This window comes from Fringilla coelebs (genome assembly GCF_963513975.1).
Source record: "Fringilla coelebs genome assembly, chromosome: 18".
Classification (NCBI taxonomy): Eukaryota; Metazoa; Chordata; class Aves; order Passeriformes; family Fringillidae; genus Fringilla; species Fringilla coelebs.
Window position 1 is genome coordinate 740,005 of NC_140044.1, and position 13,057 is coordinate 753,061.

General features: G+C 48.6%; 1 protein-coding gene across 1 annotated transcript; it reads right to left on the bottom strand.

The window, feature by feature from the left end:
• Positions 1-575: 575 nt before the first annotated feature.
• On the bottom strand, positions 576-12,203 carry LOC311160899 (ubiquitin-conjugating enzyme E2 variant 1). Its single transcript, XM_084218040.1, has 4 exons — positions 12,157-12,203; positions 3,494-3,642; positions 1,312-1,437; positions 576-1,026 (listed from the first exon to the last, which is right to left on the bottom strand). The coding sequence occupies exons 1-4, from the start codon at positions 12,176-12,178 to the stop codon at positions 880-882; spliced, it is 444 nt and encodes a 147-aa protein (XP_084074166.1). The 5' UTR covers positions 12,179-12,203; the 3' UTR covers positions 576-879.
• Positions 12,204-13,057: the final 854 nt, after the last annotated feature.

The window sequence follows — 13,057 nt, forward strand, 5'->3', positions numbered from 1 at the left end:
AACAGAACTCTTGTTTCCCAGGCTGGTGAAGACTAAATTTGTTGCAAAACCAAAATGATAAGCAGGAGGGAACAGGTCAAGTTATTGCCCCGATGCTCACCCCTGCGCCAGGGGTGAGCAGACTCACCAAGAGGGGCAAAAAGAAAGCAGCACCCCCACTAAAAAGAGGGGAAGAGGGAAGAGATAAAAAGAACCCTGAATCCCTCACCCAAAGCTCACGTCACTGGTGAGGGAGACCAGGAAGAGAAATACAATCTATGCCTTGGCCAAAGGAAAGAAGGAAAGCTTGCCCCAGATTATCAGGGCATTTAAAAAAATAATAAAAACCCAAAAACGACCACAGTCACATTCAGCCTTTACTAGAGCGAGCACAAAGGGAGGGATGACTGAGGTTAGCACACATCCCCAGTAGTAGTCCATACAGCCCAGTGTAGTACTGGAAGCAAAAACCTTTGTGTCTACTCTAATAAATAGCCCTGAGCTTCGACTCTATTGCAAAAGACAGAGAAAGAAAAAAATAACCCAGGCCAGACACACAGCAAGGTGATTGTGGGATGGATCCTTTCACAGTTAAGTTGGATGTGCCACACTGGTCTTGACAGTAATAAATTTAAATAGACTTTTCCTGATATCAGAAGTTCAGCTATGTGGACAGTGGTTACACGACAGGATTATTTGTTATAGCACAACTTATATTTCAAATGAAAAAAAAAATTAGTATCATTTACAGTATCTCAAGAAAAACTTCCTTTGAATGGGAACTTTCTTTCCAGTATTTTGAGGTCTACAAGATGCATCTAGAAAATTTACTACTGTGGAAAATGAAGACAGCTTAAATTGAATAAGGGGGGGCATGTTGTTGTTGTTTTTTTTTTTTAATTAATTGCTGTAACATTGTCCTTCAGGTGGCTGAGGAAGTTTCATATTTTCTTTAGACATCATTAGACGCCGAAGCTCTTGCAGAACAACTTTGATACTATAAGAATTCTGCCATTTTGCTAGGACTGATATGGCTCTGGGGTCCACCTAAAACAGACAAAAAGACCATTCCTGTCAGAATTGGTGCACAGGTTACACTTAATTCCCCCCACCCCCAACTAAAGATCCCACATGAAATCTGAGTGGGAGAAATCAAAAGCAAGTGTTTTCCTAAAAGCATAATAAATCTCCACTTGTCCACTTCCCTTCTACCCCCTTTCCTTCTCCAACAAAGGGCATCACAAGCAATGAGGAGCTAAGCGAGCCACAAGCATAAACAAAGCATTGGAGCTGCACAAAAAAAAATTAAAATGAGTAAAAGCAAAAACTTACCACTCCATTAGAACTATTTACTCCATTCATATTAATTTTTGTTACAAATCTGACAAATGGAGGTGCTTCTGGATACTTAGGCCCACATTCTATTTTAAGGCTGTATATTCTGTTTTCATAAATTGTCTGAGGGGAAAAGAAAGGGGGAAACAATTACATCAGGCAGCTCAATAAGCATTTGGTTAAAGCAGTGGCTACTTTAGGAACACAGGAACTACCAAAAGTGTGGGCAGCCACATAGATACTATGCTGGCTCCCTGTTTTGAGTTCATTTTACAATGTTCAGAGTATCAAGTGTTCCTGCAGGGTGATAATTAATAATTCTGCTGGTCTTGGTGGATGGAGCAGGGAACAGCCCTGAGCTCCAGGCAGGGCTTTGAGGTCTGTGGAACAGCCACCCCACACAGGGAGCTGGCACTGCAGCCCCGGCTGTGCACAGCCAGTGCAGAACAGTGCAGGTCAAGGTGCAGCTCTGACAGTGCTTTTGAACAGCCCGTGCCAACAAGGTGACTCCTGGCTGAGGGACATCACTCACAGCTCGGGAATGCCACAGCCCGGCGGGACAACTCAGGGCAGCAGCACACAGCGACTCCAGCTCTGCACAGCTGCTCCTTTTCCCCCTGGAATCCAGCATAACATCCTCCCAACTGCTACTGCTTTCCACCCAGAGGGAAACAGGCCTTAGCTTTTGTCCCCAGCCAGTACTTCCACATCCTAGAGAAACAAATTGGTAATAACTGAATCTGAGCAGTGTTAAAAGGAGGACAGCAAACAAGAATGGTTGCAAGTCCCCAGGATCTCTCCCAATAAAATCTGCTGCCTTCAAGCAAGAAGCTCAAAAGAAGTCACAACATATCTGGCAAGAAGATCTGTATTCCTAAGTGTGTCAGAAAAACAGGAGAGGCAGAGCTGACTCCTCTGCTGTTATGGCCCTGTAGCCTTGGTTTGCAGCACGACAAAATCTGCAAACTTCCATCACTGCTGGCAAGGCTGCGTGCTCCTGTTTGCACATTTCAATTCCTATTTAATTTTCTAAATTAGATTTCAAGGTTGTTTAAATTTTCCATAAACCCTAGGCACACAGTGAGCTTTCTTCACAGCCTTAATGCAGGCTCATTAGCACTCTCCTAATGTTCTAAAATCAAATGCTGTTCTAGAAAACAATTTGAGTACATCATAAACAAATGAAATGCTCGTGACTGGGGAGACATTAGCAAAGGCAGACAACAAGTAAACAACACTTCTGGGTGAGACAGAAAACACTGCATGTATAATGCCTTCATAATACATGTTCTTGTACAACCTCACCGTATGTCAAAAGAGGCAACTGACAGAATGGGAACAGAGAGCAGGAACATGATTAAAGGTCTGTAAAGATTTTCATATAATGACCCATGGAATTACTGAGAAATGATACTGAGGCCAGATGTAGAAGACATCTGCTATTGCAGGAAGGAGAATTGGCTACCTGCACTCCATCAAAGGGTATTAAGGAAACAGAACAGTGAAACTGGAGACAACAGACAAGTTCTCGTTTTAGAACACAGGCACACATTCAACACACAATGAAGTCCTCAAGTTCACTAGTAGAGTGTAAACCCACAGTTTAGTGGGGCTGGGAATACAACAATACTCCCACAAAGACCAGCTGCATTATTAGATGCAGCTTTGGGAGAGGACATTCAGAGAAGAGACTGAAATCACTAACATTTGAGTTTCCTCAGTCAGCTGAAATTCTACAAGAGCTCATCAGTACTGCTGCAATAAACAGCACCCAATAAACTGAACAGGAGAAGCAGAATAACCAGACAGAGCACCCCCCAGCACCTGCAGCAGCTCCATTTGTAACCTTACTAGCTGAGGGATTCTGAACCTTGCTGGATTCAAGGGTACAGCACCTTAGAATTCTGGGATCTCGAAAGTTATGTCTTACTGAATCTGCAAATATAAAGCAGACAAATAACAGAACTAACCAGAGAAAGGCACCAAAATGTTTCAAATTATAAGCAAAAAGCCATACAGACACATGAAACCCATTATTATAAAGAACTCCAACATAAATCACTTCTTAAAGTGTTTCTTCGCTCATTTGCCTTTTGTTTATTTTCGACTTCAGTGGTGAGGTTAGGAGAAGGGGAAAAAAATGTAACAGTACTATTTTAGTATTTAAGTGGATACTTACTCTTGGAGGCCCAATAATCATTCCTGTCCATCTTGTAAGTGTCATATCTTCATCATCTTCAAGGCCCCAGCTAACTGTTCCATCCCCTACTCCCTTCTGACCTTCTTCAAGTTCTTCCAAAAGACGAAAATTACGAGGAACTTTCACTCCTGAAACAATCAGAAAAATATTTTCAGTTGAGAAATCTTGTGAAGAAAAAAAGCTAGAGTAATTTCCCTGATACTTTTGGTGATTCTACAGATCACATTTTTGCTAAAACCATGAAAATACCACTTTTTGAATGACAATATTTCAATGTTACAAAAAAGCTATTCCCATATTTAGCTTGGATTTTACAAGCAGAATCAAGATATCCCCAAATAAACATTCCAGAAGGCTGACAGGCCACATGTTACAGCAGGCAGTAAAAATGAAAGGAAATCTCTGTTCCCTCAAAGGTAGACTCAGTATTATGGAGCTCTAATTAGCACTTGTCTATATGATTTATAGTATAAAAATTTAGAAGTTTCTACAAAATGACACCATGAGAGGCTTGACAGCAGTTGACTCAGAGCTTTAAAAATACCTTTCAAAGCAAATAAAACTCTTTCATAACATTAGTAGGTTAATCTGAAGTTAATTGAAGTGGGCTTTGTCAGCAGCAATAGCATCCTTTGTACTTGTGACCTCCACCACCAAGGAATTTCAGCACTCTGTAATTGCTGGCACATTTCTCCTCAAAACACGGCAAAACAGGGAGATTTCCTCTCCCCATTACATTAACGGAAAACAATGGCACACACAGCCAAGGTGACACACCAAGCCCGTGGTGAAGGAGGACCCTGAACTCAGGCCACAGTGAGTCTCACTGCTCTTCAAGGTATCTGCACTGCAGGCAGGACAGAGCAGAACTGCACTCGAGCCCACTGCTGCTCCTCAGCCTGGGGTCTGTGTGCCGGCTTTTGGTGGTGGGGGGCTACAGTGCTGGCACCTGTCAGAAGCTGCTGGAAGCTCCCTGCCTTGTGTGTTGGAGCCAATCCTAGGCAGCTCCAGGATGGATCCACTGCTGGCCAAGGCCCAGGACATCAGCACTGCTGGGACAAAGTGTTTGGGAAGGGACAAAGTTACTGCACAGGAGCAGCTGGAGAGAGGAGTGAGACTATGCCAGAGGACGGCTGCGCAGGCACCAAGGTCAGTGAAGGATGGGCAGAGATGCCCCTGAGGAAGCAGAGATGCACCTGCAGCCCATGGAGCACTCCTTGGCCATGGACTAAATCCAGAGGATCTAGCAGTTTTAAATTCTCCTTTAAATATATTAAGGACCTAAGGAAACTTAATGGCAGAGATGATTTTGCTGCATAATCAGAGGTGTCCAAATTTCATTCACTACAAAGCATGCATCAAAGAAACCAAACCAGCAAATGACTAAAGAAAGTGGATACACATCTAACGTGATCATATCCAAGAACATCCTGGGCAGCAGGGCTCAGGCACAGCTGCAGCACCAGCACAGGAACTCATCCAGCAGAGTGGTGCCAGCAGACACCAGACCTGAACTGGCAGAACCAGACCTCCCACCCGGGGGCTGCCGAGCACAGCTCCCTGCCAAATCCCCTCCCAGCCAGACCCTGCTGTTTCCATGGCTGCTGAGCAACACAACTCTTGGGCTGTGAAAGGAAATGAATCAGCTGGGGCTAGTAAAGCCGTTGCCTCGAGACTGCCCAAGCCCTAGACCCTGGGTGGCAATAGGACCTCCTGGGCACCACTGCCACGTCCCCTGCATGACAAACTCCAGCATAAACTTCTCCCACAAAATCTTTAAGTTGTGAAGTGTGTATCCTGTGTGCCCCAGACACACGAGGGCTCAAGTCTGCCAGTCACACCTGAGCCATGACAGACGAGCCATGCATTTGTAATTCTATTCCCAAGGCTCTCTGTGCTGTAGTTTGGGGAGGCAGAGTGGCCCAGCTCCAACACCTGGGATAAGAGAGCTGAGGGACATAAGCCACGGAGCACAAGTTGAAGGACAAGGTGCAGCCTTTGCTTGCACACACCTCACCTATTTCCCTACTTTTGCTGCAGTGGATGCACAGGAGAGCTGCTGATGGGGGATGACTCACAGCTAAACTGCTGTCTGGGCTCCAGCCCTGCCTGCTGGTGCCCTGGGGAAAAAGGGCCAGGGTAGAAGGGCAAACAGAAGGTCCTTTTGGAGGGAGCCCAGCAGCTCTTCCCCAGGGCAGGGGATGCCACAGAGGAAACCCTGTGGCTGTTATCAGAGCCCCAGCCAGAGCAGCCATCAGCTGGAGCCAGGGCAAGACCTGCCTGGAATGAGTTACATGAATGCCAAAAAACGCTCTCACTTCCACACCACAACATCACAATACTTAACAAGCATCAGCTCAGTCTGTGCCTCGCTCCTTAATAACATCACTTCATAGTTATCAGTGGTGCAAAGACAATTTACAGGTATTTACTGAGACCAAGCTAAATAACCCAGGAGGAATCAGCTTTAGGGCAGACAGGCCACACAGCAAAGAAGAAAACAAAAAGTATTGCCCATCCACCCTTCCTCTGAGCATCAATTCTGGGTGATCCCTCTGAGCATCACACCCTGTTCACTGAGCCAAGCAGGAATCTTTAAGTGAGCGTGTAATTAAAAATGACATCACCACGTACATATTTGAGCAGCCACAACGTAGACTGAAAGGCAGCCTTAGTTCTGACATTTGCTACCCAGAACTGGGCTTGGCTTTACAACCTTACGGGAAGAGAAGGCAACTTAATTGCTGAGCTCTCCCCAGATACAGCTGCTCTGATTCAGCATGAATCCAGCATGAATCAGAGCCATAAAAGAGTCACACAGGATTTCAGAGCTCTTTGGCAAGCGTGAGGTCTCCAGAGAGCTGGCGAGTCACACCGTGCAGCGACTCCTGCCACACGGAAATCGCTCACAGCAATGAGTGTTCATTCTACAGGAACTGCTCCTGGGAGCTCTGCAGGGCCATCATGGCAAGGGGGTGCCCACAGGGAAGGACACAGATTGGAGTTTTATGCACTTCATGGAAAATAAAATGATCATGGCAGATAACTGGTAATTTTACAAGAGATGACCCTGTCACACAGCATTGCTGCTTTCTTAACGTGTTTTACTCCTATTCTAAAGCTCAGGGTGTAACATGAAGGGCCATCGCCTCAGCTACCACAGAAGGTGCCAATTCAGCTGACACATTCTCAGGAAATTCATTCAACAGAATCACACATATTAATATAAAATATTATGCCGATATGACCATAAATGCTTTATAAACTTCCCTTAAGCAAGGCAGAATAAAGACCAGATTCATCCTTCTGGTCGGTCTGGAAAGATGCACCAGGCCATTAAGGCAACCTCATCTCCGCCTCATTTGCAGGGGCCTGGAGCACTCATGGTGTGCTACCACATCCTGCTGGGACCCAAAGCTCACACAAGCTTTATCACTTGTGATCATACACAAACACATCACCATCGTGCTTGCTGTCCACCAAGATTCCTAGAAAGCGGCCAGATCTGTCCTAGGCACACACAGTATTTGCCAAATAATGTCCATGCTGAAGCATGGCAGCTGCAGAGTCAGGAGATGGCTCCTGTGTCCCCTGACAGCACCAGGAGTTTCTGGGGTTTCCTCCTCCAACCCCCCAGTAAATACCTTGCATAACCCTCTCAGTGTAGCAATGGAGACTTCCTTGGCAGTAACCAAACCAACCTGTTTTTTTAAGAGCTCTTCACTTAACACAAGAAAGCCTAAATAAAGCGAGACGCAATTAAAAAGTAATCAGCTTGTCTAAAGTACTTTCAGTTATGCATTGTAATTCAGTCTTCACTATAGTTCAAGATGACTCTCAAATAGCAGCTTCATTTGAAACATAAATATAGTAATATCTCAGTAACTGCTTCACTTGTAGCTTGCCTAACGTCACAGAAATACTCCCAGAAATGGAACTGAAAACCTACTTCAGAGCAAAAGGAGATCTTCACTATTAATCACAAGAGCAAACCAGTGAAAGCTAAATTGTAACTGTATCGACTAGGCGACCTGGTCAGAATCTCACTAAAGAAAGAACAGAATTATCCTGGATGACAGTCCAATGCCAGCTTGGACTTTAAAAGATCTTAAAGCACTCTCAGATTTACCTTTTCAAGAAGCACTACTAAAGATACAGATACACAACTGAATGCGTCTTGCAACAAGTTTAAGAGTGATCTTATCAGGCTGAGATTTTTCTCATCTTACTCACTTTTCCATCTCCATTTTCCTCAGTCACATAGCCAAAGCAATTTCACATCCGGACACCTTGTGAAGCTGAGAACAGCACTGTGAAAGCAGGCAGGCCATGTGCCTTTGGGGAGAGATCCTCTCCTCCAATCCTTCTGATCAGTGGCAGTAGAACAAAAAATACACCTCTCAAAAATTTCAAAAACCTGTTCCTCTCTCCTTTCTAAAGTGAGATCGAATTACAAGCATTTCTCTTCAGGACTAAAGCACAGGCACAGCACACCTCAGCAAAGCACCCAGAAAATGGGGCTCTGAGGAGAGGAACTGTCTTTTGCTGAAGGTTTTTCCACATCTTCACTGTAACAAGCGACTCATCAACCTGGCCTTTCTGGACAATTTAAACTCTGCTTTCTATCCTAGTTCCTGATTTACTGTAACTCAAGTTAGCTGAAATCCAACAGCTTTAAACACCTCTGTTACTCAGTACATTAAAGTGCTTTCTGTTGCTTGTTTCTGTGTCTGTGCTTCATGTCTTTGCATTGACTGCAGATAATGAATTGGACAGTTTATCCTTGCAGCACTGGGACAGTAAAAAATACACAAGCCATTCCTTGTCACAATGGTATATAAAGTTTCTGAAGTGATGGAATACTTAAAACCAAATAAAAGGCTTTCAGAATTGTCACAAAAGCTTTCAGGAGACAGGAACTTTGGATTTCTTGCATTGTCTTTACAGTCACAAATTCCACTCTGATGATGCAGACAGGTACCAAGACATTTTGCAGATACAAAAATAACTTCCTGCACACTTCAACAATTTGAAGTGTTTTCTGTTCTGCGCAAGCTTCAGCACTGGTTCTACCTTTCAATCATTTAGGCAGGTTCCTTGGAAAGAGGTTACTAAAACATCGGTCTGAGGCTCCCAGGTACAGGCAGGGTCACACACAGGCCCAGGTGAAGGCACAGGCCCAGCTCATACCCAGGGGGATGGGGCACAAACCATCAGTAACTGCAGCTCCACTTGCAGGAGTTGAACAGCATCCTCACAACCTGAAAATCCCAACTTTCCCACCCTCCCCAATCTGTCAGTGTTACACCTGCCAGGATCCTTACCTGTCTACATATTTACTACACTAATTAGTACTGTTCTCAGTCAGAACGCTGCTTTTCAAATATATTATGTTATTTTTATCATTGAAGATGAACATATTCAATTCAGTATCGTCTTGTAGGAGTGTTGAACTATTTACCTTTCTATTCAATCGACTGCATCCTTCTATTACAAAGCTCTGCAATAATCCACTCCTCTGGCACTATTTCATGTGCTCTTACAGCCCATATTATTTAAGAACGCAGAATTTATCTTGCCTTGAGAATTCTCTTCAGTTACTTTTCCCCCACCCTTGAGCCTTTCACTTACAGTCCCAGAGAGCCCTTGGTGGTGGCAATGCTTCCTCTGAGATGAGGATGACTGCTGTCACTCCAAGGAGCCATCGAGGGGCACCTGCAGGTGCGCCAGTATTGTACAACACTGCCACTGCCCCTCTCCTGTGCTTCTCACGAGCATCCCTTGGAGTGCACAGGGATGTTTCAGGGTTAGAAACAGACACTTTTAATACACTGCACTAACCCCAACGCCTGCTCACCTCTGTTAGGTGCATTAAGCCATGTGTACCAGCACTGTCACAGCCATACACCCAAGGACTGGTTCTTCTGCAGTTCTCCACCTTCCTCAGACTTGGAAAAACTTAGATCTGGGCAAACCATTTAACTACTCAACACTCTCAGGCTGTTGGTAAACACAGTGCCTCACAGCCCTGCAACAGACAAACTACACTGAACTGTGAGAGAAAGTGGGTTAAGTGAGGTCATCAAACCTTTCCCAGGGTGAAAGTTACAGAAACACCAGCCCCCAGGCCAGCACAGCGGGGTTTGACTCATTGTAAAACCCGAAACTGCAGGACAGCACCATGGTGCAAGGTCTGTCGTGTAACTACAGCCCAGCCAGTGCAGGAGCCTCTGAGGAACCCCTGCGTTCCTGCTGGATCACCTCTGGCAGCTGAGCATTCCTGCAGGACACCTCAGTCTGTGGGATGGACACACACAGAGTGGAGTCTCCTACCAACAGCCTTATTAAAACCATTAAAGCCAGCCCTTTCTTTTCATTCATATAGTAATGGGGTGTGGGAAACCCACATCATCAGCAACACAGAATTCCCCCCTCTCAGTGCTACAGATGGACCCCAGATCCTAACATTCCTTCCAGGCAGTGGGTTGGGTTTTTCCCCCCGTTAATAATTTCTACCTGCTTAATAGATACAAATATCTAATCTACCTACCTGTCTAATTGCCAGGACCAGCCCTATGACTTTTTTAGGTTACAGGGACATTTGTTACCACTTCTTCCTCTGGGTCAGTAGCTGCTTTTGAAGACAGCTGAGCATTTTTCATCTTCAATATGTGTTTAGGCTCCATTGCTAAACCGCCATGAACTCAAGATATCACAAATATTCCAGTGCTTTACAGACAAATACAAACACATTAAGACTCCACAGATCAAGTTTTAGCAAAATGTGCTTCCCAGATGAGTGAAGGCAGTCCTGAGGCACAGTCCCAAGCCCCCAGCGAGGGCTCAGCAGTGAACAGCGAGGTGTCACCTGCAGCCCCCTGCCTGTGCCAGACCATGCCTTCCCTGCAGGGGCAGCAGGGACCCACACACCTGCACTGCAGTGCCACTGCCAGCTCCCGGGCACCAGGCTGCCCTTGCCACCAGCACAGGAGGCTGTCCTTCCTTCCTCAGCACTGCAGAGTGCTCTGAGGGCAGCCCGTGAGCTCCAGCTCCAGCTGCCACCCACAGAGCCACCAGACTGAGTGCTGGGTTTGCTGCAGGCATGCAGTGCTCCTGCAGCACAGCTCTGTAAGTCACCCCAGAGCAGCTGTGTGCCCACACTGCACGCTGTGGCCCTGCTGCCAGCACTGGGGACACGAGACAGCTGGGAACAAAACCCTGTCCCCTGTCACAAACCCAGGGGACAAGGGAACAGACACAATGTGGCCAGCAGGTGCTGGGTAACAACAGCCTGTCCCAATGGCCTGTCACTGCAGCCCAGCCCTTTCCTACATGTGCCCCTCCACGAGCACCTAACAATTCTCTCACAGAGCTGCACTGGCTTGAAAAGGAAAGTATTTCCCTTGTTCTTCCAGCCAAACACAAAATGCAAAGTCAGCAGCTTGAAAGGATCACAGAGAACGCAGAGCAGGAGGAGAAGGTGACCTAACAGGGGAAGAAGGGTCCCTTCCTCAAGCTACAGCTCCTGTGTCTTCAGTCAACACCTCACACATTCAAACACAGACCTGTAACACAACTCTCAGGACAGCAACCACTGCACTTAATTAAGTTTTTATTAATTGATTATTATGAATTATGTGCAATGTGATGGTTATCCTTAAAATCCAATGAGTGGTCATTGACAGAGAACTAGCCATACTAAAAGAACTCCAAAATACTCCTGTTATATCCCCACCAGTCATGTTCTAGTGAGCGCAGTCCAACTTTGGAGGGAGCACTTTGGAAACAAGCACTACAGGGGCACATGTGAAACCCTCCATGGACTGGGAAAACAGGAAAATGAAACTGCCTCAACAGAAGTGACACTGATTTACTCGATCTGCTGAAGTTCATTAGAGGATGTCAACAGAAAAAAACCTCACTGCAAATCTAGTTGCGGTATTTTTGTTTAATATGTAATGACAAATGAAAAGGGGGAGTGTGTGTAACTGCTTAAAACAGGTGTGGAGCAGGTTTGAAGGGAACAGAAAATTCACTGCCTTCTCGGGCACACACGTCCTGCCACGGGAGCGGCACGCTTCCCGCGGAACAGAGAGAGGCCAGCAGCCAAAAGGGCCCTCCAAGAGCCCGATTTCAGTCACGGAACTCGGGCCACAGCCTGGGGACTGCCGACAGGAGAGCCCCGGGGCCAGCCCAGGCCGCACGGGACCGGCCGGGAGAGGAGCACGGCAGGAGAAGGGCCCGAAGGGCGGCCCGGGCTCCGGGGCCCGGCCCCGCCACGGGCTGCGGCCCGCCCGGCGCCCGGCCCGGTTCCGGCGCGCCGGGACACCGGTCCCGCAGGGCCCGAGCGGCCCCGCTCGCCTCCGGAGCCGCACCGGGGCCGCTCCCACCGCGAGCCCTCGGCGGCCCCCGGGGAGGCGCGGACGGGCCCGCCGGGACCCGCGGACGGGAGCGGGGCCGGCTCCGGCTCCACCCCCGCCCCACCGGGCCCCGCTCGGGCCGCACCGCCGCCCCCGCTCCGCGGCCGCGGCCACCCCACCGCCGGGCGCCTCCCGCCCCACCGTCCCCGGCCGCGGCCCCGCGGGTGCCCCGGGGCGAGGCGGCCCCGGCGCGGCCCCGCCGCCCGGCCCGGCCCCGCTCACCCGCGCCCGTGGTCGCCGCCATCTTGCGCCGCCGCCGCCGGCCCCGCCCCCGCCTGACGTCACCACAACGCGGGAACTGCGGCCACGGGCGCGGGCGGGCGCGCTAAGGGGAGCTCGCGGCGCGGCGGGGCGGGCCCGCGGGCGGAGCTCTGTGGTGCACGCGCGGCGCTCCCGCGGCTCCGCGGCGCGGGCGGGCGTTATCGCCGCTCGGGGCAGCCCCGGCCACCGGCCCCGGGACAGCAGCGCCACCCCTTACACCCCGGCCCAGCTTCCCCCAGCCCGCTCCCTTCGGCATAATACGAAAAAAAAGTTAAAAGAAATGGGAAGGAAATGAGTTCTGCTTCAGTTCGCTTTACAACACACGCTCAGAAAACTAAGTCCCAAAAGAGCCCGTGAAAACAGCCAGAATAAGCACGAAAACGTTTTGGAGACCCACGGCAGCTTCAGCGCCGTTCTGCAGTGAGCCGGCCCAGGCTCAGCCTCGAGCAGCGACGGAGCCATCGATTGTTCCTGGCAGCTGCTGTAAAACAGCAACGCTGCTCTTACTGCTTTTATTTACCCAGCCACGTTTCAGTGCAGCCACGGCCGGCACGGCCCGGCTGAAGGCAGCAGGAAGGAAAGAAAAGGCAGCAGGAAGAGGCAGGACAAAGCAGCAGGGCCAGGCAGCGGGAAGGAAAGAGGAAAAGGCAGCAGGAGAAGCAGCCAGATGGCCCGAGAGCCCACTGCCCCGGCAGGACGGGGCTGCTTCGGGTGCATGGCGGGTGCGGGACTCCTTCCACACCCTTCCGACCAGCACTCCCCTCCAGCTTACAGGCTGCTGAGTCCTGAGGATCGCAGAGACAGGCACCACACCCCAGGCAAACCCGCCAAGTGGGAGTTCGAGGCACTCTGCAGGAATTCT